This window comes from Podarcis gaigeae (genome assembly GCF_964106915.1).
Source record: "Podarcis gaigeae genome assembly, chromosome: 14".
Taxonomy (NCBI): Eukaryota; Metazoa; Chordata; class Lepidosauria; order Squamata; family Lacertidae; genus Podarcis; species Podarcis gaigeae.
This window is the reverse complement of record NC_139690.1, coordinates 28,798,870-28,825,942: the sequence shown is the minus strand read 5'-3', so window position 1 is coordinate 28,825,942 and position 27,073 is coordinate 28,798,870. Positions and strand designations below refer to the sequence as shown.

Sequence of the window (27,073 nt, the reverse complement as noted above, 5' to 3'; positions counted from 1 at the left end):
CCTGCGCCCCAATACCTCCCACAACAAAGGAAATGTAATAAATGAACAGAAAGAAAACATACCCAGTTGATGCTGACACAAAACCCCACACGTTCACTATGCAAAGTGTGTCCACTCTTAAAAAAAACTTCATTAGATCCCTTAGACCTATCCAATTACCGCCCAGTTTCAAATCTTCCATACCTGGGTAAGGTAATTGAGAGAGCGGTTGCTGAGCAGCTTGGTAGGTTTCTGGAGGAAACATCGGCATTAGATCCATTTCAGTCCGGTTTCCGTCCTGGTTTTGGGACGGAGACGGCTCTGGTTGCCTTAACAGACGATCTCCGTAGACAACTGGATCGAGGCGGGTCAGGACTGCTGATCCTTTTAGATTTGTCAGCAGCCTTTGACATGGTCGATCATGATCTTCTGGACCACCGCCTCGCAGACGTGGGGATACAGGGCATAGCCCGTAACTGGTTGTGCTCTTTTATCTCTGGTCGGGGACAGAGGGTGGCACTAGGGAGGGAAATGTCGTCGCGCCACTCCTTGGTGTGTGGAGTGCCGCAGGGCGCAATTCTCTCCCCGATGCTTTTTAACATCTTTATGCGCCCCCTTGCCCAGATTATCCGGAGCTTTGGGCTGGGCTGTCACCAATATGCTGATGACACTCAGCTCTATCTGCTGATGGTCTCTGCCATGGGAGCATATTCACCCAGTGCTTTTCAAGCTGCACTGGCTCCCGGTGGAGTACAGGGTCAGATTTAAGGTGCTGCTTTTGACCTTTAAAGCCCTTCACGGCCTAGGACCCTCGTACCTCCGGGACCGCCTCTCCTGGTATGCCCCACGGAGAGCCTCAAGGTCCATAAATAACAACACCCTAGTGGTCCCGGGCCCTAAGGAAGTTAGATTGGCTTCGACCAGAGCCAGGGCCTTTTCAACTCTGGCTCCGGCCTGGTGGAACGCTCTGCCTCATGAGACCAGGGCCCTGCAGGATCTGATTTCTTTCCGCAGGGCCTGTAAGACAGAGTTGTTCCGCCTGGCCTTTGGCTTGGAGCCAGTTTGATTCCCTCCCTCCCCCCTCTCTTTTTTTCCCCCTTCTTTTCCTTCTCCTCCTGCGATGAGGCTACATTTTAATATTTTAATGTTCCATTATTTTAATTGTTGTGTTTTATTTTTGTTTTTAAGTTTGTAATCATTCATCTTGTTTTTATTATTGCTTGTAAGCCGCTCTGAGCCCGGCCTTGGCTGGGGAGGGCGGGGTATAAATAAAAAATTATTATTATTATTATATAAAGGAATATAAGCCTCACCACACCACCCCTCCTCTCCTCCAACCTTACACTGTACTCAACACTAATGTCTCACAACAAACGTAACTGATTTGTAATAAATACTGCACAACCTGAAAAAAAGAGACAAGGCGTGTAATCCAAGAAAATCTTTAATTTTTTTTAATACATATAAAGTCAATAGAGTTTAAGAGCAAATATACATAATCAAATGACATGCTCGGCTTGCCTAAACACAACAATTTCTAGCAGGCACCAAAAACAGAAGAGCTTGATCTCAGTTAGCAGGGAGTTCCTGAGCATAGAAGGACTGTTGCCCTCCAAGGCAGATTCTTGAGAGTCTGCTGCAGCTGCCAGGCCCTCCCATAGCTGTTAGGGAAAGAACCACACCACCCCCATGTCTCCCATCCCCTCCATCCCATCTCTGTGGTCCTCCTTGTGCTGGAGAAGAGCCTAGAGGGCTCATGTGGATTCCTTGAATGTTCAAGGTTCTAGATCTCACAGGGAGCCCACAAGGCCAGGAGACAAAAGACATGACAGGGCCAGGTGACAGATGGCCCCTAGAGAGTAGGGACCCTCAAGCGTGCTCCCACTTTCCCCCAATGCACTTGGTGGTGCACACCTGAGTGGGGCTTATGGGGAGGAGGTGCATGGCAAACTCTCTCTTGGCCACGGAGGGCCATGGGTTGCTGCAGGCTGCAAATTGCCACCTGGTTGAGCCCTGTTTCCTCTGCTTTTTAAAAGCAGCCAGCGGCTTTTGCTCTAGGCTTCAGTGCTCTAACCGCCTCTGCTGCATCGCTGGCTACTGCTTTACCTGCAGGTTGCAAAGCAAACGCTGTCTGCCTACAAGATGCTGCTTTCAGTTGTGGGGAGGAGTGAAGGGTAGGGGAGCTGGCTGAGGACACTACCACCTCCTCCTTCTCTCACCTCATGTCCTCACCACATCCTCCTGCCTGTACAGTAATATCAGGGCAAGCTGACGTCACGCCTGTTCCAGAACCAAATCTAGTTATGACTCATCAAGGCATTTGCACCTCTAGAAGGCAACCATCGCAGGAGGCTGAGCGAGGACCCACCAGGCGACAATGGCCAACTGAGGAAGAGGACCAGAGCAGTGAAGCTGGGTAAGTGAGGGGCTGCCCAGGGTCGGTAGCTTCCAGGCAGGGAGTCGGGGGGGGGGGCGGGACAATAACGTTGGGCACAATGAGGAGTGTTGGAAAGAGACACCAAGCGTGTGTCTGAGTGTTTGGTCACCATGATGGGAGTCCCTGCTGCTGCCAGGGCCTGACCCCATGCTTGGAAGCATGGAGCCATGGGCAGCAGGCAAATCCACCTCCTGTAGCCTCCTTTGGCCATGTTCTGTCCCCCGCCCCATTCTGGAATGGGTGCGTCCACACAGTGGAAGGAGGAGATGCCACCAACCTGATATGAGAACATAAGGAGATTCTGCTGGATCAGACCAAAGGGGGCCCACCGAGAAGGTGCTGGGAATTGCTGGTGGAAAAGCAATTCTCAGGCCTGGCTGGCAGCTTCATTTTCTCCGTATGTATCGAAAAGGTAAAGCTCCACATTCCTGCTGGTCTAGCCCATCAGCTAAAAATGTCATGACATGGGAGTTGTGTGAATGGGCTCTTACACAGGTGAAAAAGAATGTAGTAGCAGTGGATGAAGGGAGATTTGGATCAGGACATCAATTTGGGGCGGGTAGCTTAGTTCTTCCAACCATTTTCCTGGAAAGAAAACGCGGGAAGGTTTTAATGGTGACCAGCCAGATGGCTCTGGGAAGTCCATAGGCAGGACACACTTTGTTGCTCTCTTCTCCATTCTGGATGGTAACACAAACATCCATACAAAAAAGGCACCTCACTCTCTTTTTCATATAGTCTTCTCTCAAGCATTTTTCTTTTTTTTTTTTTTGACAGTATAAAAAATTCCCAGGTTTGTTAATAAATCAGCCCAGCCATCGCAACTGAATTTAGCACTAGTTGGACTTTTCTTTGAAATCCTGACTGAGTCATTTCTAAATACCACTTGACGGGTTCACAATCCACCAGAGGTTGCAATTCTCCCCCTAAATCTGCCTAGGGTTACACTTCTAGTAAGCCTCACTGAGAGGTATCTGGAATGAAAACTAATAAATTTATCTCACAGTGTGAGGGGGGCCTGTTAAACCACCAGTTCCATTTTTGGGCAAGTTACATTTTAAATATTTAAATTTCTCTTTGTAATATTAATGTGGTGTCAGTCAAGAGATTCAAAGAAATTGGCTCTGTGGTTCTCCTCAGCCAAATCTGATGCACCAACATCCCTCTCCATTGCTCTGGAGATGATGGACTTCTCCTTGAGTGGATCCTTGTTTTGTTTTATGGGGCTCTAAACCATTATTTTCCAGAACAAACTAATCATTTGTGCCTTGAGTGAATTACTCTTCTGTATACAAATAGATGTACCTCTCAAAACCTTGTCAATGTGCTCTGTTTTCCCCCTGAGAGGTTCTCTTAAGGAATAAATAGCTAATTTTGGTGGGTTGACTCAATTTATGATTTGACAATGCCTGTTACCCAGATTCTGGTTTGTTTATTGTCTGAAACAGGGTTATAATTTTTCAGAAATCAGCAAATAATTGCAGCCTGATTGTTTTCATCTTTGCGAATTAGAAATAAAACCAAAAAGGCTATGTCAGATGTAACTCAGTGAGACTTGCGATTGACCACCATTGTGAGAACCACTTCATATGCACGTTTGCGTTTGCATTTTATTTATTATTACCACCTTTTATCCCACCTTTATATCCCTCCTTTTCCTCCAAGGAGCTCAAAGTAGCATACACCCTTCCCCCCCCCCCCATTTAATCCTATTGACAACCCTAAGAGGTAGGTTAGGCTGAGGCAGTGACTGGCCCAATATTACCCTTCAGTGGACTTGATGGCTGAGTCCCAGTTGTCCTTTCTGTCAAGGTCATTTGTTTTTCCTGTTACCCTGAGCTTTGCTAATTTGAAAAGAACCCCCTCCATCTCTCAACTGAGTTACTGTGATAAAAATGTTGAAAAGTACCTAGCCAAGGATGGAGACACACTCCCCCTCCCCATTTTGATGAGGAGCCATGGATGGTTTTCCAACAGTTGTGAATCCACCTGACAGTATTTTCATCTGGCATGTACCGAACCAGTCTGAGAACTAAAACATCATGAGTGGTTTTCCAAAACTGCAGTAACAGAAGCTCAGCTAGAAGGTGTACCACAGATCAGGGAAGGAGTCAACCAGTTCAAGAGGATGTTGGTGTGGTTAATGAACAGAGACACAGAAGCTTTTGGAGGCAAGAGTGCTTCCTTCAGAAAGTGGGACAGGAAGCCGAGAACAGGAATAAATGGACAGCTTTCACAATGGAGAGGTGTATGGCATGGGGCTCCCTGTGGATCTGTATCGAGAAGGTCTGTGCTTTTCAACTAATTTTGTCAATGACCTGGTGCAGTGCATTGTCCAGGTTTAGTAATGACACCAAAATTTTCAGGATGGATAAAGCAAAATGGGATTGGGCAGAGCTCCCGGAGGATCTCTATACATTAGTCCAGTCCTGCTGGATCAGGCCAAAGGGGGACCAATGAGTCTCCTTGCCCTCCTGGGCAGCCAGATGCCTATAGGAAGCCCACAGGCAGGTGGACATGATGATGGCACTAACCTGGAGAGCAACTGGCAGTCAGAGGCTCTTGATCCTGGAGGACTATAACCTGCATTTGGTTGACCAATAAAATATGGTGGTGATGATATATAGACAAGTAGAATCCATTGATAGCTCTATCCTCCGTGAATTGGTCTAATCACATTTTAAAGGCCTGTGATGTGGATTCCTTAGTTCAACTATGCACTGCATGAAGGACTTTCTTTTATCCAGTGCTTTTCCCCTTAGAAAAATAGGTGCCGCTACTCGCCGTGAAGTTATTACAGTAAGTGGCCCACTTTTTTTACAACAACAAAAAAGAGGTGCCAGTACTGCTTACCCTCGAGTACTCCCTGCAAAGAAAGAAAAAGCACTGCTTTTATCTATCTTGATTTTTTCAGCATTCAGCTTCATTGAATGTTCATGAGTTCTCACCCACTTTCTCTGTGTCATGCATAATTCTATAAATTTCTGTTATGTTGTCTCTTACTCACCTTTTCTCTAAAAGTCTCAAATGCTGAAGTCTTTTTTAATAATTTTGGTTGCCCCTTTCTGAACCTTTCCCAACTCTAGCTTATCCTTTTAGAGGTGAGGTTATCAGAACTGTACACAATATTCCAAATGTGGTCTCATTTGTATAATGGCATTATGATGCTGGCAGATTTATCTTCCATTTCCCCCCACTAATGATCCCTACTATGGAATAATGCATTTTTCACAGCTGCTGAATACTGGGTCAATGTCTTCTCTGAGCTATCTATTATGACCTCAAGATTTCATTTCTGGTCTGTCACCGCCAGTTGAGACCACATGAGAAATTTAGACCATATGGGAAACTATGTTTTTATTTGTTTGTTTGCCCCAATATTCATCACTTGACACTTATTTACAGTGAATTTACAAGGCGAGAAACAGATAAGGGGCGAGTGGCAAAGCCTCAGAGAATATTTTAAAATATATGATACTAAAACTAACCTACAAGTAGGGGTAATTTAATGAGCAACAGTTAACAATGGAGGAATTGAAAGGAGAAAAACAGGGTAAGAGAATTATCAGATATACAGCAATGTAAGGTACACCTGGAATGCCACAGTATGTTGGGTTGGGAAGTCTATAGCGACATTTTGTATGATGGAAAATGTATGATGTGTAAATAGAAAAGTTGAAAATGCATAAATTAAAATAAAATAAGAATACAGTGAATTGCATGTCTGTGTGTATCCTGCTGTGAGGGCACCCTGACAGCTCAAAAAATGTGAGTTTGCAATCTGGCTGGTCTTCGAGGATTTGGACTCCAGATGCTCCTCTCACTCAGTGCCTGAAAGTTTCTGGGATCCCTTCCTGGAATCTCACACTCTTCTCTCTCATTCCTGACAAAGTTGCTCTGAATTGTCTTGCAGAGAGCCCCAAGGGACTGTGGCAAGAGGAAGGATGGCAGGCCAGGTGTGGGGATGGCTGCTGCTGCTGCTCTTCCTTCAGCAAGGTAAGCCCAGCCTCCAAGAATGCATTCAGGCGATTGAAAGTGGTTTTGCTTTCCATGTGGGAGGAGGTGGAGGGGGAAGTTCACACACGCATGCAGTGCAGCTTATTCATTCAATTTGCAAAAACAATACTCATCGAGACATTTTGAAACAATGCAGAAAGACCTGTTTGCCAGAAGCAACAGTGCAATGAGTTTGTGCAAGCAGTGTCACCAAGCCCTTATGTGAAAGTGCTTTCAGTGGGGTGGGGGTCATTGTCCCCATGTCAAGGGGTGTCTTAGTGAAAGCCAAATGGAGTGTCTGTGCAGCTGTGGCACATCCCTCACTGTTAGGGGTGGAAAGATTTCAGCTGATGAGCAGGGATTGGAACAGGATTGTGCAGCCGCTGTGGGATTCAATCCTGTCCTGCTCATTGGCTGACACTACCAGTGATGGGCATGTGATCTCGCAGGCCAAAGTGCAGCCCCTGGTAGCCAAGGTGGGCCCACAAGCCAGAGACTCTCCACCCGTCTCCTATAGTGTCAAGACGCCTATTCCGTAGTCTCCAATTGCAAGAATGTCCCTATTTTCTGTGGGATGTATTATTAAACATTCCCACCTTTTCATCTGAGGAATTTTGGAGGGTATGCACCTCCTCACAGCCTGATTGTTTGGGGCAGGGATTTTTGAGCCACAAGGAGATGCTGATGGTGTGTGGATGCCCCATCAAGACTGAGTGCTCAAAGCAGGGCGACTAAATGCTTGCTGTGGAAATAGCCTTCGATTCCTTGGCAAGGCGGTGGGGATCTTCATCCCCTTGCTAGGGATGTCCTACTGTAGGTGACCCATAAGCAGAACACCTGCACTGACCACAATGGCCACCCAAAATCCACAAGTGGTCAGCACTAGAAGTCCAAAGTTCAATCACAGGGAAGGCCAGGAAGTTGGAATTGGAGGCTTTTAGGCCTGAGCTTCAGAGCATAGCTGCAGGTGGAGATGGTTCTGACCGAGGCACCTAGATTTAGTAGGTTGGATGGGTTTTGTTTTTTCGGGAGGCAGGCCTACTCACGTCCTCTACCAGAATTAAATATCTTTCAGATGTATTGTGGGATAGGGGACAGATGGGTATCTGCATCATGCATCCTACCCTCTGAGCAGCCACATCTGTCTCACCTGTCTCATCTCTAGCTTCAGCTTGTGGGAATCTCACCTGTTTTGCCGACTACATCCAGACCTTGACATGCTTGTGGGGAAATGACCCCCATGCTTCCAGCAGAGCTCAGTACCATCTCACAGCAACATGGTATGTATGGATGTGGAGGAAGACATGCCATTGACCCCAGCCCCCTGGGACTTTAGGGCTGCCCCCATGACTTTCACAGGGTTCGGGGACAGAATATTGTTCTCTGTGGCTCCCAAACCCTGGCTTTGCTTGGGGGTGGAGGAGAATGGCCCCCTTCTCTGCTAACCCTTGGGGCTCCTTGGCACACCTTTGTGGACATACTTAACCAGCTGTTTCGGCTGTAGCTGAGTCTGCTCTCTAGCTAATGCTGGTCAGGCTTGTGCCATCAGACAACCCTGCTGCACATTTGTGGTGGGTGTGTCTCCTCACAGCTGCCAGGATGGAAGCCACTTTAGCCGCTGAGCCCTCCTTGGCCACTGCCAGCTCCCTTCATGCCTTCAGCTTTCCTTTCCTTTAAGTCCTTCTGAATCTGGAATGACTAGCAGGGTTTCCCAGAGTTGGGTCTCCAGCTGTTTTGGACTACAATTCCCATAATCCACTGGTCCTGCTAGCTAGGGATGATGGGAGTTGTAATCCAAAACCAGCTGGAGACACAACTTTGGGAAATCCTGGACTACAGCAAGACAGTTTGGATTGGGGGGGGGGTGAAGGCTAAGGCAGCCCACCCCAGCCAGCAGGTTCATTCCAGCAAATGGCTGCTTGGTAGAATGGGGAAAGCGATGAAGCTGGTAGGGTCTACATGGGCCATGCAGGGCAGCGTCCTCTTGTTTTAAAATGCAAATTTAATCTCTTTAATTTTAAAAAACATAATCCCATATTCCCAAATACAAAGAGGGTATGCTAAACATTAGGAGGAAGACGCCCACTGTTGCTCATTCTTATCATGGAAGTTCATGGTTTCTCATTATGTCTGAATTGAGCTTAAAAATAGTAAGTTTGATGGTTTTCAGTGCAGTTGATTTGATAGATCTTGTTTGCTAGTTCTGAATGGTTTGTATCTGTAAACAAAGATCTGTCTTTAAAAATTTGAGCAACAATTTTGAGAGGGAATCTCAAAACAATTTTGTTTGTAATCTCCTGTAGTAAAACCAAGCATACAAAAAGAACAGGCCCCTTGACAAACGCCTGAAACCAAACTACATTTGAACACAGTAATAAGAAAAAAGAATAGCACTTCCACCACACAAGCTCTCGCTTTGTTTCCAATATGAATTCATCATCAAAAAATTTAAAAAAGAGATCAGTCTTATTTACACATTTTTCCTATTTGTCATCTAATCTCATCAGGATTTAAAGTGAATTAAAATGAATGGGGAACTTCAGTCATTGAAAACTTTGCATCCTAGGAGAGTACTTTCAGAACATTTATCTTTATTAATTGCGGGTGATCATTGTTTTTCCACTCCCCAGCTACATGTACAGGGTGCCAATACTGTAATGTATTCTCAGTGATCTGTTATTTTAAAAGTGTGCAGGAAAGCCAGCTCATCCAAATAAGTACTGGAACACCCAAAGATTGGGGCATTAAGGAAATTGGGAGCAAAAAAATTGAAAGCATTCATACCTCTGTAATTCTAAAGGTCATTGTGTAGTTAATAGGAACTGCAAGTTTGTACCTGCTCACACTAATGGACTTCACTGACAAGCAAAGATATAATGTAAGACAGCTGGTCAGTTCAGCAGGCTCTTGGCAACTTATGGACACATACATATAGCTTGGACCGCAGCAGATATGAACATATGTTTTTAAAGATGATCATTAAATGTTGCTTTTAATGAAACACCTCAAAACACGCTGATGATATCTTAATAGGGTAATGCATTTATATTCATTTGAATGTTGCCTGCAGTTGCTTCGAAGCACAGGATAATAGAGGTCTAAAGGTTACCCTACATACATGCTTTTACAAATGAGTTAAAGACATTCTGTCTCCGCTGTGGATGCTGTGACATCTTCATTGGTACCCTCGCCATTATCTCCTCTCTCAGCTGCTTCACCCTTTGGGCCACCCTCAGATGCACTGTTATCTTTAGATGGCTGGATGCCTTCTGGGAGCTGGACACATGTTTCCGAAGAATCTGCATCAGATGCTGTTTTTGGCATTTCTATATTTGGATCACCTAAAAACTTTTGCCAACCCTTCGGTCTCTCTTCCCTTTCTCTTGAAGTCTCCTCGACCTAATAATATGTTACACCATCCCATGTCTCCACAGAGAGCTGACGTCCACCAAACCATCGCCCGTTGAGAGCCTGTTTGCAGGCATCTCCTTCTTCTGCTTCTTTAAATGACACAGAAGCAACACCATCTGGGTGCCTATCAAATAAAATTACTTTCTTTTCACATTCTGTCTGAAGATCTTCTCTTATCTCATTTAGCACTAAAGGATCTTCCTCAAAATCGCTTGGGTGGAACATGTTCCTGATAATAATAACACGCTCGTGCCACATTCGAACACTGCCATCTTTCTTCTCCGGTCTCCAATCCAGAAGTTTTTGTTGTTGAGACAGCTTCTTCTTGTAGTCTTTGCATTTCTTTTTCTTCTTGCTGGCATCGTACTCCCCCTTCGGTTGAAACTGTGCAACTTCCACATGCAATTTGTAGCCTCTAATTTCATTTTCATCCAATAGTTTGAAGGCTAGTTCAACAGATTATCTCTTTAAGTAGCAGCAGAGCCCATCTCCTTTCAGATTTCCTTCTTTGTCTTTTTAAAGTTTAATTTTAGGCTCCTCTGTTTGTGGATCACACATAACAATACCACATTTTGATATAACCTGCACGAACTCATCTTTTGTAATGTCTGGCGGTAAACCTGTCACATACACATTTGTGTTTCTCTGTTCTTCAACATGAAACCATCCTGCTTCACGTTTTATTCTCTCTCCTTTTGGTTTAAGATCCGTTGCCTGAGATGCTTTTGGACCTGTTGCCTGCTAGACCTGGGTAGCCTTTGAATCTGTAGGCGTTTTAGATTCAGTCTTTCTAAGAGAAGCAGATGAACTATCTGAACTTTCAGTGGGAAAGCCGTAGTTAGCATGATATGTAGCCAGGAAATCTTCAGTAACCTTCAGGAACCAGGCCTTCTTGTCGGGATCCCACTCGTACTGCGTCCCGCCCGCCAGGTCCGTGTACGTGAAAGGGTCCTCGCCACCTTCCTCGCCCTCCTTGCCGTACAGCTCCTGCAGCCGCAGCTGCTGGTAGAACTCCTCGTTCCGATCCGAGGCGCCAATACTCATGTTGCGGCCGGAGCCCAGGCAGGGCAACTCAGCAGCGCCTCACAAGCTAGGCCGCGCCTCAGGTGCAGCTGCCGCCGCCGCCGCCTCCTGCTCGGGAGCCGCCAGACTGCACGAAGCCGCTCCAGGCGCCTGTGCACGGGTCTCGCGCCACGGCTGCCCCAATTGGGGTCCTCTTGAGATCATGGCTGCAGCTGTGGGACTTCCCTGGCTCACGGAGGGAGCAGCCATGGCCGTCCCACACTGAGCGGGGGCATCTTTGGTGTTCGCAGGGACTGCGGAGAAGGCGGCAACTGCTCCTTCACCTCCAATGGTACCGCCGCCTCCGCCGCCCGATATACCTGCTTTGCAGAGCAGAATATCTGCTTTGGGAACAACAACTTTGAGGTGGTCGTGAAGCTGGGGGATGAGCAACGGCAAGTGTGTAAGAACGAGTTTGTCTTCCAAGAACACTGTAAGTATGGGGGGGGGAGGTAAGTGGGTAGCCCCCTCCCCCCCCCCGGCACCCACCCAAGCCCCAAGGGGTGGGCCAGGACTCTGTGGGACTGGGAGGAGGAGGACACACGCAGGGGCTGCTGGCATGCGCAGGGAGAAAGGGGCTTGTTGCTGCCTAGCTCAGAGAGCCTTCCTCACTTACGGGTGTGGTGGTGGCATTTTTTGAGATTTGGGTTTATTTACAAGGCTGGAGGCAAGGAGTTTTCAAGCTCCTACAGCCAGCTAACCGTGGGCCGATTAAACAACCTGGGGCCTTTTAAATGTTTTGACGGGGTTATTCTCCATCCACCCCACCCCCACCATTATGTATTTTGTGTTTTTCTGTTGTAAACTGCCCTGGAATATTCGGATGAAGGGCAGTGTATTCAATGAATGAATATAAATGTGAATGAATAACCCACTGCCTTTCATTCAACCCCAGCAGCCCCAGATGTTTTCACCTTGCTCCACTTGGAGGCTGGAGGGACATCCCCCTGTCATGCCCTGCAGGGGTTTTCCCCCACAACTACCCTCTGGGGATTTGGGGGGTGTCACTGCTGCTTCACCCAGTGGGTGGGGGCCAAGTCCTGTCAGCCAGATGCCCCCAGGAGCTCACCTTGACTCTTTCCCCAGTTAAGCCGTCCCCACCGTTCAGCCTGAGGGCTATTGTCTCCCCTGAGGGCTACAACCTCTCCTGGAGCACCATGTACCAGCAAGATGAGTACTTCTACCTGGACACGGAGCTGCAGTATGAGTTGCGCTACCGGCAGAGGGGACATCCATGGCAGGTAAGCCAGGAGGCAAGGGCCAGCCTGAGCTGGATGGTGTCGGGCACCATTTGCCCAGTCAGGCCCTCAGTGGCTGGCTGGCCACCCTGGAGCTTAGCCCCAAAGTTTCTTAGTGCTTCTCTGGACTTGGGCTTCAGGGGCACCGGGAAGTCATGGGGCTCTTTCAGGATCATTTGAGTAACTCCTCTGAATTGCTGTGAAGGTGGCAGAGCTAAGGAGCGTTTCCCAGAATTCCTCCCAGCCCTTTGGCTTCTTCCCTTTCATGCAGAGGCACAACCATCTTCTGCAGTACACCGAGACCCTGTGGCTCCCCCAGGAGTTCAAAGGGGACACAGACTACGAACTCCAGGTTCGGGCGAAGCCAAGGGAAGACTCCTCATACCAGGGCACTTGGAGCGACTGGAGCCCCAAGACGACCTTGAGGACGCTGCCGAGGGGTGAGTCCTCCCTCCCTCCTCACGAGGGGGTCTTGGCCTCTGCCCATACAAGGAGGGCTGAACCTTCCTATCAAAGGCCGTTCATAAGCCCCTCTCCCAGTCCAGGGGGGCCTTCTGCACCTTTGAGACCATGAATCCATGGCAGATCAGAGGAGCAGCATCTCTTCTTTCCTGTCAAGTAGACCCCCTCCTGCTACTCTGCTGCCCTAGGAGGGAGCTGTGGCCGTGATCCCAGGGAAACTCATCTTGACAGAGCCCCAGAGCCCAGCCCACCCTGGCAACCCCCAGTGGAACTACCAAGGAAAGTAACTGATATTACTGGTTTCCTTCCTCAGCCATGGAGGACAGGCCAGGAGACAAGTGGTCCTTGTGGTTCCTGCTGGTGCTCAGCCCATTGGTTGCTCTCGTGGTCTTCCTGGGCTGGCAGCACCAAAGGTGAGTGTGGGAGTTGGATGCTGGATGCTGGGGTGGTGGGGCTGCTGAGAGCTTCTGGTTTGCCACAGGCTGCCCACTTCCCAGCTGGATGACCTACCCTGCACAGAGAAAGGAAATGGTGGGTGGGGGAGGCATCAACTCTCAAGAAGCTGTGCTCAGGTAAGTCCACCAAGCCCACTCCCTCTTTCCCTCAGTCTGCAGAGCACCAGCCCATGGGCTTGCTTGCTTGTGGCAGTGGCTGGCTGAGTTCCCTGGAAAGGGAAGCCATGAGGTTCCTTGGACAAGGCAGTTGCCGGGCAGCAAGCCTGAGACGCCAATGCCTCAAGGCCTGGCCATGCTCCTAGTCCCTTCCGTGGGTAGTCAGTGGAATGAAGTTTGGGCATTCCCCACAAAAGGCCTCCAGCTCTCCTTTCCCTCTGACAGGTTGTGGAAGAAGCTGGACATCTTCATCCCCAGCCCGGCCCCCTTTTTCCAGGCCCTCTACCTGATCCACAATGGAGATTTCAAGGTACAAGCGACTCCTACCCACCATACAGGAAGGGGAGGGTGTTGGAGTGGTTGTTTGAATTGACCCACAGGCACCTACGGATCCTCCAGGCATCACCCAAAGCATAAAGTTCCTGTATGTGTGTTTGGGGGTGAGGTCCTGCCTCAAGTGCCAGGAGCCTTAAGGCATGGTCGGTGGTAGGGAGGACATCAGGCTGCCTAATATTCTGCAGAGAAGTTGGGGACTTGGTGAAGGAGTGGGGGTCTCCGCGTGACACAAGGCCTTCTCCCCCACCCTAGGCTTCCTCCATGTCCCCCACCCCACAGCAGGGGCTCTGCCTGCTTTTCTCTCACCCCAGTTCCCATCCCTATGGGACAGGATCCTCTCTGAAAAAGTGAGCTCTGGGCAGAGTCCTGTGGAAAGCACATAGCCCTTGCAGCCACCAGGTGCATTGCAGGTGGGGGAGGAGTTTCCTCTTTGCACAGAAGGATGCCAGGAGATGATGGGGTAGCTGATATGTGGGCATTTGTTGCACAGTCTGGGTTGGAGGAATGAGCTCCTCTCCTGGGATACGTCCTTCTGAAGGTATGCAATTCCTTCCATTCCCCAGGTGGTTAAAAAAAGGCCCACACCTGCTGTTTCTCTGGCCACGGCCTGCTGACACCTCTCTCTCTCTCTCTCCTGTGCAGAAGTGGGTGGGCGGCAGCATCTCCTGCCCTGGAGCCATGCTGGACAACTTTGAATGGAGCACAGCCCTGCTGGATGTGTTTGGGATGGGCCAAAAGCCCCTTTCCCCCAGCCCTGCCAAGGAGCAGCAGAGTGGAGGCCATGCACCCTCCCCTGCTACATTTGCTTCCCACCTGCCTGGGAGCCAGGATGCCACCCATGATCAGGCCTACGGCCACCTCTCCATTGACACCGTCACTGTGGCTGGAGAGTTTACCGCCTGCTGCCCGCAATGCAAGGGGGCCACAGCATGCTGTGCTCTGGAGGAGGGCCAGGACGAAAGAGATGCCTACCAGGGCATCCTCTTCAATGAGGGCCAGATCTCCGAGAATCTGCTCCTGGTGGACATGGTCTCACCAGCAACAGCTCAGAGGAAGGCTTTCTTGTCTGCCTTGGAGTCCTGGTCAGGAGACCCTCTCTTCGAGACTCTTACTCCTTTCTCGCAAGCTGGTGGCTCCCTGGGCAGAAAAAAGTCTGGGAAGGAGGTGGACTTTTTTGGTTCGCCTCCTGAGCCCTGGACCCTGGAAGGCCTCTTGTCTCCAGAGGAGGAGGACATAGCTTCCTACCGAGACCTGCTCTCTCCTGACTTGGATGCAGATGGGGACCTCCTTGCCAATGGCCTGGATCTGGATACCATTGACAGTGGCTTTGCAGAGTGTGACTGTGGGAGCCCTGTGGACTCTGAGTTTCTGAGGAGGCCGACAGGCTGTGGGTCTGAACCCCTCAGTGTGGAAAGCGGAGAGACAGGGGAAGAGCTCCTGCCCAGCTATGTCAAGCAGTGGGTCTCCTCCTGTCACAACAGAGCGCAGCCCAGTTAAAAGCACAGAAGGGGAAGCATTAGCTGAGCACCTGTCGAGGCCACCGTGAAGCTCCTTCACTCCTTGCAAAGATCTAGGGGCCTTGCTTGGACGCTCCGCTTTCTCCTGTGTAAGAGAGATGTAAGCAGGGAAGCCTTTCCTGCCACTACCAGACACCTCCTCCTTTGCACCTGGAGACCCACCCATCCCAGGACTGGAAGCTGTTTTTCCCCCTCCATGGCAAATTCCTCTTTTTGCTTAAAAAGGTTAATATTTTTACAAAGGCTGTGAAATCTTTGGATGAAGTTGGGAGTGTAGTTTGTGTAGTTTACAAAACAGACTTCAAGTTCCAAACCACAGGGGGTGTACATGGGTGGGGTGAGCTGGGCAGAGAGAGGGAGACATGCCCATCACATTTGCTCTACCCCTTTGGTGGGGAGAAAATTGTAGTCTTCAAGGCCAGCATCAATCAGGAGGAGGCCCCCCCACCAAAGCTGGACTCTCTGGAGCAGCAGCAGTAGCTAGGCTCCATGAAGAGCCCCAGAGGACCCCCAACCTTCCCCCTCCCTCTTTTCTTATCCTTTCCTCCTCTTTTTTGGGGCCACCACACTTCAGGCTGTGAGCCCTGGGCAGGGACCAATTATGTTGGCATTTGTTAACCCACTTAATAAAGATCGTTAACCCACTTAATAAAGAAGGTCTATCACAGTTGTGGTGATTTGTGTGACTAGTGGGGCGTGTGCATGGCCATTGCTTGGGGGAGTAAAGGCCAAGGCAAAGGGGGAGAAAAGGGAGACAGGGAGGACAGAGTTTCCCCCACAAAGGGAAGTCCAAGCCTGAATTGGAAACTGAAAAGCAGCTGGTGGGTCTGGGATAGGGTGGAGGGGTTACTACTGCACATATTAATATTGCGTAGCTTGAAGCAATTGGATGCATAAAAGCTGACTCCTTTCAGAATAAAAATTGTCCAGACCCATAAATATGATAAATATGATAAGCGAGCTTTACTAACCAGAACTTCTTCAAAATTGGTACAGTACAAAAACAAATAATGATAACTCCAAATAATTCTATAAGACTTGTCCAAGCATAGGCTCGATATCTTAGAAATATGACTCTAAAGAGACCTAGAATCAAAGGTCTCTGCCTACGGTCCCCATCAGCCTGGAGCTGTATCTCATGGAAAGACTTATTTGCACATCTTTCTCCCACTATTCCTGGGAAATAAAAAATCAAAGGCAGCTCCCTTCAAAATGGAGATTTGCAATTGAATACTGTAAACATGTGGTCTAAGGTTAAACACTCAAGTGAAAAGGGCAGAGAGCATCAACAGTTAATCGTTAACCCAGCTAGAAGCTTAGAGAGCTTTAGCATCCCCCCAATGTTATACCCTTAGCAATATACATGCAGACATTCTCCATTTCATTCTGCAATTAAACAATTATACTCAACATTTAACTTGGTGATAAACTTCATTTCTTTGTTTCATTCAAGAAACTCTTTCTGGGAAAAGTGCCAAAGCGCTTTAACAATCATGGCATATTAAAAAACTATTTCAAACCCAGGACAGATGCAGGCTGGAATAAGAAATCCCTCTTGTTACTTTATGTTATTGTTTATTTATATGCCACCTTTTAGCCAGAAAGGCTCCCAAGAATTAGCAGATAGTCACACCTCGGGTTGCGAACACTGTGGGTTGCACATTTTCAGGTTACGGACTGCACCAAACTCGGAAGTACCGGAATGGGTTACTTGCGGGTTTTGGCGCTCACGCATGCGCAGGAGCACCAAATTGTGTCATGCATGTGCACAGACACAGTGCTGTGGGTTGCGAACGTGCCTCTCGCACAGATCACGTTCGCAACCCGAGGCATGACTGTACACACAAATGCAATAATGCATACATCAACAATACAAAATTATACACATTCAAAACATTCTAACAGTAATACGAACCAAACACATTAGTGTTCCTACAAAAAAAGTTAACACAAAAATACCCAAGCAGCATCTTCACTTTAAAAGGATCCCAGGCAAAGGGGTGGGGCAAGGCAGGTGGAAAAACCTGAGGCCCCTAGATGGTCCCAGCAGCCTCTCCCCTGGAGCCTCTTCAGATGCCTGTTGCCAAGGGAAACCTTCAACACAATATAGTCTGAAGGCAGTTCCAAAGTGAAGGGACCACTGGATCAAGCTTTTCCTGTGTGCCCTGGAGTGGCCCAGTGAGCCCAGCTGCTTCCAGGCATCTCTTGGCCCCCCAGCCACAACATAATTTCCGCTCTCCCTCTGCTGGCCATTTTCTTTCCCCTCGGAAGAGCTTGGCTGCCTGGACCTAAAGTTCCTCCAGGAGGCAGAAGCAGTCAAGAAATCCCCTCCTGCTGAGCTGGGCTTCAGCCTCTGCTGCACTGGCCTTTCCCGGCCTGACAGAGCGGGATCCTTTCACCGGGGACTGATGTCCACAGCCATGTATCTTGCCTCAAGTCGCCTGCCATCTCCCACTGGCCTGGACTAACATTTGTCTGTGGAGGCCACCTGACGCAGCCTCCCCACCCCTGTTGCTAGAGAAAAGGCAGGGGCCCTTTCCTGCCGCAACACGTCCCTCCCTGGCATACACCCAAGATCATCTTTCTTCATCCTGAAAAACTCTCCTGCCTTGGGAGGATGCAAGAGGCGCATCCTGCTTGGAACTGCTGTGGAGGAGCCATCAGAGGAAGTGTCTGGAGCAGAGGAGCTAGACACTGCTGGGTTCTGCTCCAGAAGAAAGTGGGGTGGATTTGCAAACCGGTATCCCTGCGGGTGGCACTGTGGCTAAAACCTCAGTGCCTAGGACTTGCTGATCATAAGGTCGGCGGTTCAAATCCCCGCTGCGGGGTGAGCGCCCGTCGTTCGGTCCCAGCTCCTGCCCACCTAGCAGTTCAAAAGCACCCTTAAGTGCAAGTACCACTTTATAGCAGGAAGGTAACGGCGTTTCTGTGTGCGGCGCTGATGCTGGCTCGCCAGCTGCAGCTTTGTCACGCTGGCCACGTGACCCGGAGGTGTCTTTGGACGGCGACGGCTCCCGGCCTCTTAAGCGAGATGAGCACGCAAGCCTAGAGTCGGACAGGACTGGCCCATACAGGCAGGGGTACCTTTACCTTTACCTTTACCATCCCTGCCAGAGCATCTGGGCTGCAGGTGTTTCAGGGGAAGCAGTCCCTGTTGGGTTCTGGTCACCCCATGGACCTATAGCTAACACTTAAAACATATTTGCAGCTGTACAGCTGAGTCTTCACTGGTGCTCTTTCTCCCTTTCCAGGCTGCAAGGATGGCTCTGGATGGCTCTCTCCTTTCTCCAGGGAGACAACCTTCCTCTGTGGGCATGACCGGCCCAATATATTCAACTGCCTGTCTGTGGCAAAGAAGGAAAGATGGAAACCCCCCCCCCATCCCATGTACAGAAGACGACTGGACTGGCAGCTGACTCTTAATTCAGCCCTCCACACCATACTTAACACAGCAGACCAGATCCAGTTTTCTGGATAGGTCACACAGCAACAGGGGAATGGCTTGGAGGAGGGAGGAGGGCTTTAGATGAAAATGTGGGGGCTGCTGCCTCACCCCAGCATCTGCCACCTGAGGCAATTGCCTCAGTTTGCTTAATGGTTGGGCCAGCCCTGTTTTGGGACACAACCTCCTTACATGAGGTAGCAAAAATGTAGGGCAAAAAACAAGGCTCAGGCAGGTTTCAGGCACATGGCTCATTCCTGGGGACCCACAGGGTTAATGCCTCAAACCCCCTCAAAATCGGTTTGACAATCTTAGAGACAATCTCCATAGCCTGCCAAACTTATCGCCAACATCTGCCTCAATAGAAAAGAGACCTCCTCCTGCCTGGTAAACAAACTGTTCTTTCTAATCAGCCCAGGGGCCAAGACGGAGCAAATTGCCACTGGAGCAGCTCCAGGAGAAGAAGAGCCACAGAGTCCATCTGCAGCCACAAGAGTCTTGCCATTGCTTTCTGGGCTGCTTTTTTGCCTCCCACGAAATCCATCCAGAGAGAGAAGACCCCAAAGGAGCTCCGGGTAAGAGTCACATTGGGTTTGGTCAAGGCACAGAGGAGGGCAGATATAATTTATAATTTATATAATAGTTGTGATCAATGGGGCTTCCTTTCAGGTAAGCATCCATGAGATTTCAGCCTGGGTGGTATAAGAATTCCCCCCCCTTCCCAATTACTGGGAGTCCTTTGGGTCCTTTTGAGGCTTTGTTACAGGGCAGATAGAGATGCAATTATAACACATATATATATATATATATATATATATATATATATATATATATATATATAATTACTGTACTTTTCTGTGTGTAAGACTAGGGTTTTTTTAACTTTAAAATAAGGTTAAAAATCTGGGGGCATCTTATACATGGATAGTGCATATGCCCATTTTCTAAATTTGGGGTGTCTTATACATGGAAAAATATGGTATATTATATCAAATATATAATATAGATAGATGTAGATATACAGCAAGTCCCCATCACAACTGAGATGGCTGTAGCTGTTGAGGAATGTTCTATAAGATGGGGGGGGGGTTCTGCAATCCCCCCACGTTCACCACTGTCCTGCATAACACACAGTAACAACAGTCTTCCGTGGTAAAGAGGCAGGTGAAACAGCTCTTCTGAATCCACCCTGTCTCCCTCCCTGGGGCTTGGCATGCCATGTGCAGGATGAGATTCCTGGCCCCATTGCCACAGAGAGTCCTTAGTGCCTCGCCATCGGAGGTCACTTTCCATCTGCAGGGAGAGGAGCTGGCTTAGCAGTGGGTTGACAGGGCCCCTTCTGTCCTTCTGTTTTCTAGGAGTCCTTCTGGCCATGGGGGAAGGCTGTCGGACCACCTGCCTGTTGCAGGTGCTCCTCTTCCCTCTCTTTGCGGCTGAGGAAATGCAGCAAACAGGTAGGTGGGGGGGGGGAGCAGTTCCTGGCCACCAAATGGACCCACAGAGAATGGGATGTACATCTGAGGACCTGTGACCAGAGTGGAGCCCAAGAGGCACCACAAGGTCTCTCAGGACATCTCCTGCTCTCAATGCTTCTGAATGTGTTATGGTTTAACTTACAAGCAGTTGGGGTGGGGGACAGGGGTTCAATTTTGTCCAGAAAAGCAGCGTTGAAGGAGGGGGTAGTGTCTTTAACTCTCCACCTCAACAGGCCATTTTCCAGATTAAAATGCTGCTGTTCACCCTATTGTGGGGCAGGGAGACATATCCAGACCCATCTCTGGGCTTCTTTCCTGGCTTTGGCCCCTTTGAGAAAGGGGGAAGGTCCCTAGGGTCTTCGCTGTTTTCTTTACAGAGTTCCCTTTCTACATTTGTTTAGATTTTTGATGTAATATATGTATTCCGCCTTTCCAACCACACATGTTGAGCTCAAAGCGACTCACAATAATCTCAGTAGCTTTAAGAAATAACAAACAATGCAATCACTGTACAGTCTGAAATGTTTGACAACTGAGGATCAAAGGGTGGTCAGCAAAGTCAATGGAGAAAAAAGAACAAAACTCCCCAGAAGCTGTTTGGCTTCCGAAAATCATTCGAAACTAGAGCAGTTACTTCCAAGTTTTCGGCATTCAGGAGCCGAAACGTATGATAACGGAGGCATTCAGGAACCAAGGTTTGACTGTTCAGTGGTACCTTGGGTTACATATGCTTCAGGTTACATATGCTTCAGGTTACAGACTCCGCTAACCCAGAAATAGTACCTCAGGTTAAGAACTTTGCTTCAGGATGAGAACAGAAATCGTGCTCTGGCAGCACGGCAGCAGCGGGAGGCCCCATTAGCTAAAGTGGTGCTTCAGGTTAAGAACAGTTTCAGGTTAAGAACGGACCTCCGGAACGAATTAAGTACTTAACCTGAGGTACCACTGTAATATCAAACACAGTAGCATACGACAAAACAAATTCATCAAGATGATTTAATAAAGTAATTCAAAATATCAGAAAGAGCTGATGAGCACCAGCCCTGTACTAGATGACACTCTCTGAGAAGGGGCTTTTCCTTCATCCAGTGCAGTGGACAGGGCATGCTCAGACATGGGTGAGAAGCAGGAGGTTGCAGAAGAAAACACAAGTGCATAGCAGCTTGTCCACTGAAATCCCCAAATCAGGTCTCTCCTCCAGAAAACTCCCAGCAACCCATTCAACTGCAGGGCTCTCTTTGTGTTCTTATGCTCTTGTATCCAAAGCATCTGCAACCTCTTCTCTTCTTCCCAGTGCCTCGTCATGGCACAATTGGAATAAACGCAAGCCAAATTTCAGAAGGGAGGGCGGGAGTGGTGCTGGACTGAGGAGTGTGCGGCTGGTTTCTAACGGTGCCCTGAACCCCTTCCCCCCTTTTCTCTGTCTCCTGGCAGGGCTCTCCAACAACAGTGTGTGGTGCCTGAACAATTATGGGTCGCAGGGCCGCAGGGTGAATTGCACATGGCACCGCCGTGACGAGATCCTGGGAGAGGGACCCTTCCACCTCAATTTCTCTGAGTAAGGGCAGGGACACCAAGCCCTGGTCCCTGCTGGGGTGACTGAGGGCTGGCAGAAGCCAGGTTTATTGCAGGGTGGTTCTGGGTTCCCGGGCAGTGTATCTCTCATCTGTGGTTGCAAGCTGTGCGGAAAAGGAGATGCCTGCACAGTCCAGGGGATGTTGGTGATTGATGGGTTTCAGGAGCCAGAGAGCAGTCTTCCCAGGACTTTGGCTGGAGCACAAGGGCCAAAAAGCAACAGCCACAGCAGGGTATATCTTCTTGGGAGAAAATGCCCATGGTGCTAGGCACAACCAGAGTCAAAGCCTGCTCTGCCCAATGCCATGCCCACCCCAGCCCCCAGAGGTTTGTCTGAGTCACTTCCCTGGTGGCACCACCGGGCAATTTCTCCAAGGTGCACCATTAGATTTTCAGGTTGCATGGAAACAAATCCCTGTCCCTCCCTCCTTTCATCCCTTTCGGACACACAGTCAGACACTTTGGTCAGGAAGTCCAGGTATGTGAGTGTTGTGATAGGAGTTACTCTCCATATGCTCAGAGGCATTCTCTCCTTCTCTAATGGCGGCCGGCCACATTCCCCCAGCCATGCTTCATGCTGGGCGGCCACCCCAAAGAAGGACCTTCTGCCTCCTCTTCTCTGTTTTGCAGCCTCCTCGGTCTCTACAGTGACCTCATCTGCCATCTCTCTGAGGAGGCCCTGGACCAGTTCAGCTGCTCGGCGAATAGTGAAGAGGGCGAGTTCACAGAGAACGATGAGTACAGCATCTCCTTGTATGCCTCCTCCTCCTCCGGAAACGGACTCATCGTCTTTATGATGTATGAGCCCAGGCTGCACAGTGAGTCTTCTTGCATGTGGAAGGACTGACTCAAACTTCTCCAGGATGGGTGGAGTGGCCATTGTTGGAGGCAAGGGTCCTTGTGTCCTCCAGCTGCTGGGGACAGTCTGTTTGCCCCCAGCCTGTTCCCTCCCCTCCACCTCTCTTTCTCAGCTTTTTCCAGCCCTGGACATCCTGGTGAGCTCTGCTGAGTTCTCCCTGAGCAGCAGCTGCTGCCAGGAGGATGTCCCAGGAGCGCACACATACACACTGTGTTGCTTTTGGGTGGGTGGGGGTCTTCTTGGCTCCCAGCAGCACCTCCTCTCTGCTCTCCATCTCTTTCCAGTCAAATGTGAGCCACCGTTTGACCTGCAGAGCAACATGAGTTCCAGCAAGTGCTGGATGCAGTGGAGGAGGCCAGAGGCCTATGAAGACATTTTCCTGGACGACTGGCAATGGGAACTGGCATTCAAGACCACAGAAGCACCCTGGGAGGTAAGAGGCCACTGAAATGGGCTGAGAGTGGGAGGCGTTTTGCCGCCTTTTGCCTTCTCAAGGACCATGATGCCCTAGAGGATAGGAGACAGGAGGGGTCTTGGCTGACACACAGCACAGAGACGTCTGGTCAAGGTTTGCACAGTGACGTGGATGGCAAATGGCTGAGCAGCAGGGATATCTACAACTGAGAAAATGGGGTTGGATGGGAGCACAAGCAAACGTTGAGTCTGAACAGGCTGTTAGCGGCATAAGGTCTCCACCCGAAAGCCCCCATCTCCTTCTGGCATTTGCTATGACTTACAGGGCCTGCCCAACTGAATTCTGTCTAATGGGATCATTGCTTGTGCTCTGATCCTTCACAGCAGGCACAGAACAAGGTCTGGGTCAACAAAGAAACATGGGTGGAAATTGAGGGCTTCGAGTTCGAGTCTGGCGTAGAGTACGTGGCAAGAATTCGCTGCAAAACTCCAGATGTGAATACGCACTACAGAAGCCAATGGAGTCCGTGGAGCGCCACCACCAAGTGGAAAGCCCCCCCAGGTCTGGTAGAAAGCTGTGCTGCATTTGATGTGCCACACACCCAGGTCCACACACACACAATTTCCACTTCTCTTGCTTACACTCATTTGTGTCATAGGTTTTGTTTTTCTTATGCTCAAAGGCAAGTTAAAACTCACAAAACAAAGTACCAACAAAGCCCCCCACATTAAAAAAAACAACAGGATCACATCTCTTGAGGGGAAAGAACTTCTTTGGTGTTCCTCGGAACTAGTCAGGTGAGCTTCTCAAGGAACAGATTTTAAAAATCTGCCTTCCCAGGCAAGACACAGACTCTCTACAGCTACCAGTTTCATCCCCCAAAGATTTCTTTAGTATTTTACTGGAACTGAATATATCCAGTGGCATAGCGTGGGTTGTCAGCACCCAGGGCACGGCAAGTAATTTGCGCCCCCTAACCCGTGGATTTGCGCCCCTAACCCTAACCCCCAGATGTTGCGCCCGGTGCGGCCGGCCCCCCCTGCACCCCCCACGCTACGCCACTGAATATATCCCACACACCACACAGGCTGAATAAGCTCTTGGTGAAATGTGTGTCTGCTTGTTTGCCATTCCAAAGTGAAACCCACAAAAAGGCAACTGTGCTCATTCCTTCGGTCGCCAACTCCTTTTTTGGCAAACTGAGGGCAATCCTCCACTGTACTGATGTGCTGATGATTCCATCCACAGGCAACGGGCGGCAGCAGCATCGGGAGTCCTACCTCCTGAAGCATGTGTTCAACCTGCTCTTTCTCTGCCTGGGCATCCTGCTGTTCCTGCTCCTGGTACTCACAATCTTCTGGAGGTATATCACTCATTCATTCATTCATTCATTCATTCATTCATTCATTCATTCATTTTGCCTGGAGATGTTGCATACAGGCAGCCAGGAGAGCTCAGGCACCAATATTTGTGTTTTGCTCATCACATGAGGTCAGAGGAGGAGTTGGGGTCTCTGGCCCAGGGCTTTGCTACGCTGAGTTACACTTCCTCACGCCCAAACAATGTGCCTAGTGCATGCACAAGCACAGAAAATAGAGACACAGGAAAGGGAGGATTTTGTGGTTCCCACAGCAGGAAAGGGGGATCTGCCACATAAAAGGCACACAGACTACAGTATATCTATCTCCTTCTGCCCTGCCCTGAAGTGGGAACTGGCTCTCAGATTGGGTGTGGCTGATGCTCAGCCTTTTGTGTGCATGGAAGCACCACTTCCTTCAGTTGCGGGAACACCTGCCCTTCTAGGGCATTTGCATACAACCAGACTCTACTCTCCAGCTCCAAATTGGCCCAGCAGGTGGGCAGGAGGTTGCCTGTGCTTTCTCTTTTCCTCACTGGGGTTGACATGCACCAAGGAGGTGGAATAGGGGCGCATAATGCTTCTACAGGAGGAGGAGACAATTATTTGTACACCACCAGCTTCCAGGGAGGATGGACTGTGGAAGGCTGGAGGAAGAGAAGGGGTGTTTTCCCATGGGCTGTGGTTCTCTCTTTCCACAGGTCCAAGGGCCATTGCAGCACAAACATCCCCAGCCCAGCAGCTTATTTCCAGCCCCTTTATCTCTCACACAGTGGGGATTTCAAGGTAACAACCATGATCTCAGGAGGAGCCACATTGAACCTGATGATGGCTGAGTATCAAGCCAGGGAGGGTGGGGTGTAATTCTCAGGCTGCCATGGAGAAGTGGGCCTCCCATCCTTTCAGAAGAGAAGGGGGTTTCAGCTGCAGAGATGGCTTCCTGGGCAAGGTTTTGGTATTGCTGCCTGGGAGTATTCCTGGTTCCTCTCTGGTAGTGGTGGGAGATGTGGGTGTCAGGCTGGCAGCTTTGTGGCCTAGGCAGGACCTGGCCTCCTTGTCTGAAGGCAGGTTGTAAACTGCTTGGAAAATTCTTTGGGATTATTATTATTATTATTATTATTATTATTATTATTATTATTTTATTTGTACCCCACCCATCTGACTGGGTTGCCCCAGCCAGTCCAAGTAGCTTTCAGCATATATAAAAACATAATAAAACATTAAACATTAAAAACTTCCCTATGCAGGGCTGCCTTCAGATGTTTTCTAAAGGTTTTATAGTTACTTACTATATCTCCTTGACATCTGATGGGAGGGCGTTCCACAGGGTGGGTGCCACTACTGAGAAAGCCTTTCCTAGTTCCCTATAACCTCACTTCTCGCAGTAAGGGAACCGCCGAAGGCCCTCAGCGCTAGATTTCAGTGTCCAGGCTGAACAATGGGAGTGGAGACACTCCTTCAGGTATAGAGGGCCAAGGCCGCTTAGAGCTTTAAAGGTCAGCACCAACACTTTGAATTTTGTTTGGAAACGTACTGGGAGCCAATGTAGGTATTTCAGGACCAATGCATATGGTCCCAGCGCCTGCCCCCAGTCACCAGTCTAGCTGCTGCATTCTGGATTAGTTGTAGTTTCCGAAATGTAGTTTTGGAAATCTGAAGTAGCACATAAATCGTGTAACTAAAAGAAAGTAATCTCAACCAACCAAGTTCTCCAGGTGTCTAGGGATGGACATAAACACACACCCTGCAAGTAGCAGGAAGCCCAAGAAGAGGTACACACTGACTCCAGCAGTAGCTGAGGGGGCAGCAGGATCGTGTTCATGCTGGCTTCCAGCATGGAAATCCATTCCAGGTGGGGAACCTGAGGCTATTTTCTGTTCTCTTCCAGCGCTGGGCTGGCCTGGCAGAAAAGAGCAGTGGCAACGAGGACAAGGAGATGCCCTGGGACCACAGCAAGGGGGGCGAGGAGGATAAAGCCCCCCCAGCAGGCATTTCCCGGCTTTCCTTCTGCCAGCCCCTGCCAGAGGCTGAGACCCTGTCCAAAGAGAGCAGTTGCCCCCCGCCCGAGATGCCAGACTATCAATATATGGCCAGCAAACAGAGAGGCCTTGAGGGAGACCTGAAGCAGCCGCAGCCTGAAGCAGAGGCACCCCTTCCCTCTGGGGAAATAGAGCAGGAGAGCTATTCTTTGCCATGCAAGTGGGGCTTCACCTTCCAAGAACAGGGCCCACTGGAGACAGAGACACCTGCCCTCCTCCTCCTCTTTGGCAGCAATGATTACTGCGCCTTAGGAGGTGGCCACAGCCAGCCAGGCTCCAGGCCTGCTGCTGAGCAGCTGCTGCAGAGCATCTCAGCAGCAGGCCTGGACCAGGCTGCAAAGGACTCCCCCCAGGCTGTTCTGGGCCCCACTAGCCATGTCTGACCCCCACCCACAGATCAAAGCGAGCCCTGTTGCCCTGACCATGGCTGGGCTGAGGTCTCGATGGATGGATATTTCCCCAGTGGGGCTGGACAAAAGACTGTCAGTGTGACTTGATGGCTAGGGCTCTCTCTTGTCTGACCTTGGAAGGGGGCATCCCTGGAAGAAAGGAGGCAGAGGAGCATTTGGGAGCTGCTTTGCAGTGGGAGACTCAGAGCTGATAGTTGGAGCATGTGCAGCCAGGTTGGCATGGGGTAGTACAGTGTTGGAGAGCAGATGCAAAAACCACAACACGGCGGCTTCCTCACTTGAGGTGCCTGCTTCTTTCCAGTGAGTTCTGCTTGCAACTGCAATAAGGTTACACTCAGAACAGAGGCCCTTTGAGATCTCTGCTCCCTGTCCCCCACCAGAACCCTGCAGTGCTGCTGCTGCTGCTGCCACCCCTTGGGAAAGGTGATGGAGTGGTGGCTCACAGGCCCAGC

The 27,073-nt window shown here is 49.6% G+C and overlaps 2 protein-coding genes across 3 annotated transcripts; both read left to right on the top strand.

Annotated features, from left to right (window-relative positions):
- The first annotated feature begins 1,505 nt into the window (after positions 1-1,505).
- On the top strand, positions 1,506-15,716 carry IL21R (interleukin 21 receptor). Its single transcript, XM_083713335.1, has 9 exons — positions 1,506-2,395; positions 6,330-6,412; positions 7,578-7,692; positions 11,137-11,318; positions 11,972-12,126; positions 12,395-12,563; positions 12,899-12,998; positions 13,422-13,506; positions 14,175-15,716. Exons 1-9 carry the CDS (start codon positions 2,202-2,204, stop codon positions 15,027-15,029), a joined length of 1,938 nt encoding a protein of 645 aa, XP_083569461.1. The 5' UTR covers positions 1,506-2,201; the 3' UTR covers positions 15,030-15,716.
- Positions 15,717-18,163: 2,447 nt separating this feature from the next.
- LOC310832014 (uncharacterized protein) lies at positions 18,164-26,965 on the top strand. Of its 2 annotated transcripts, none has more exons than XM_083713344.1 (9): positions 18,164-19,066; positions 19,850-19,945; positions 21,401-21,524; positions 22,172-22,359; positions 22,685-22,833; positions 23,202-23,376; positions 24,064-24,178; positions 24,874-24,958; positions 26,061-26,965. In XM_083713344.1, the coding sequence occupies exons 2-9, from the start codon at positions 19,864-19,866 to the stop codon at positions 26,592-26,594; spliced, it is 1,452 nt and encodes a 483-aa protein (XP_083569470.1). In that variant the 5' UTR covers positions 18,164-19,066; positions 19,850-19,863; the 3' UTR covers positions 26,595-26,965. The 2 variants fall into 2 exon arrangements, with proteins under 2 accessions (XP_083569470.1, XP_083569469.1); XM_083713343.1 differs by having other exon boundaries at positions 23,199-23,376.
- Positions 26,966-27,073: the final 108 nt, after the last annotated feature.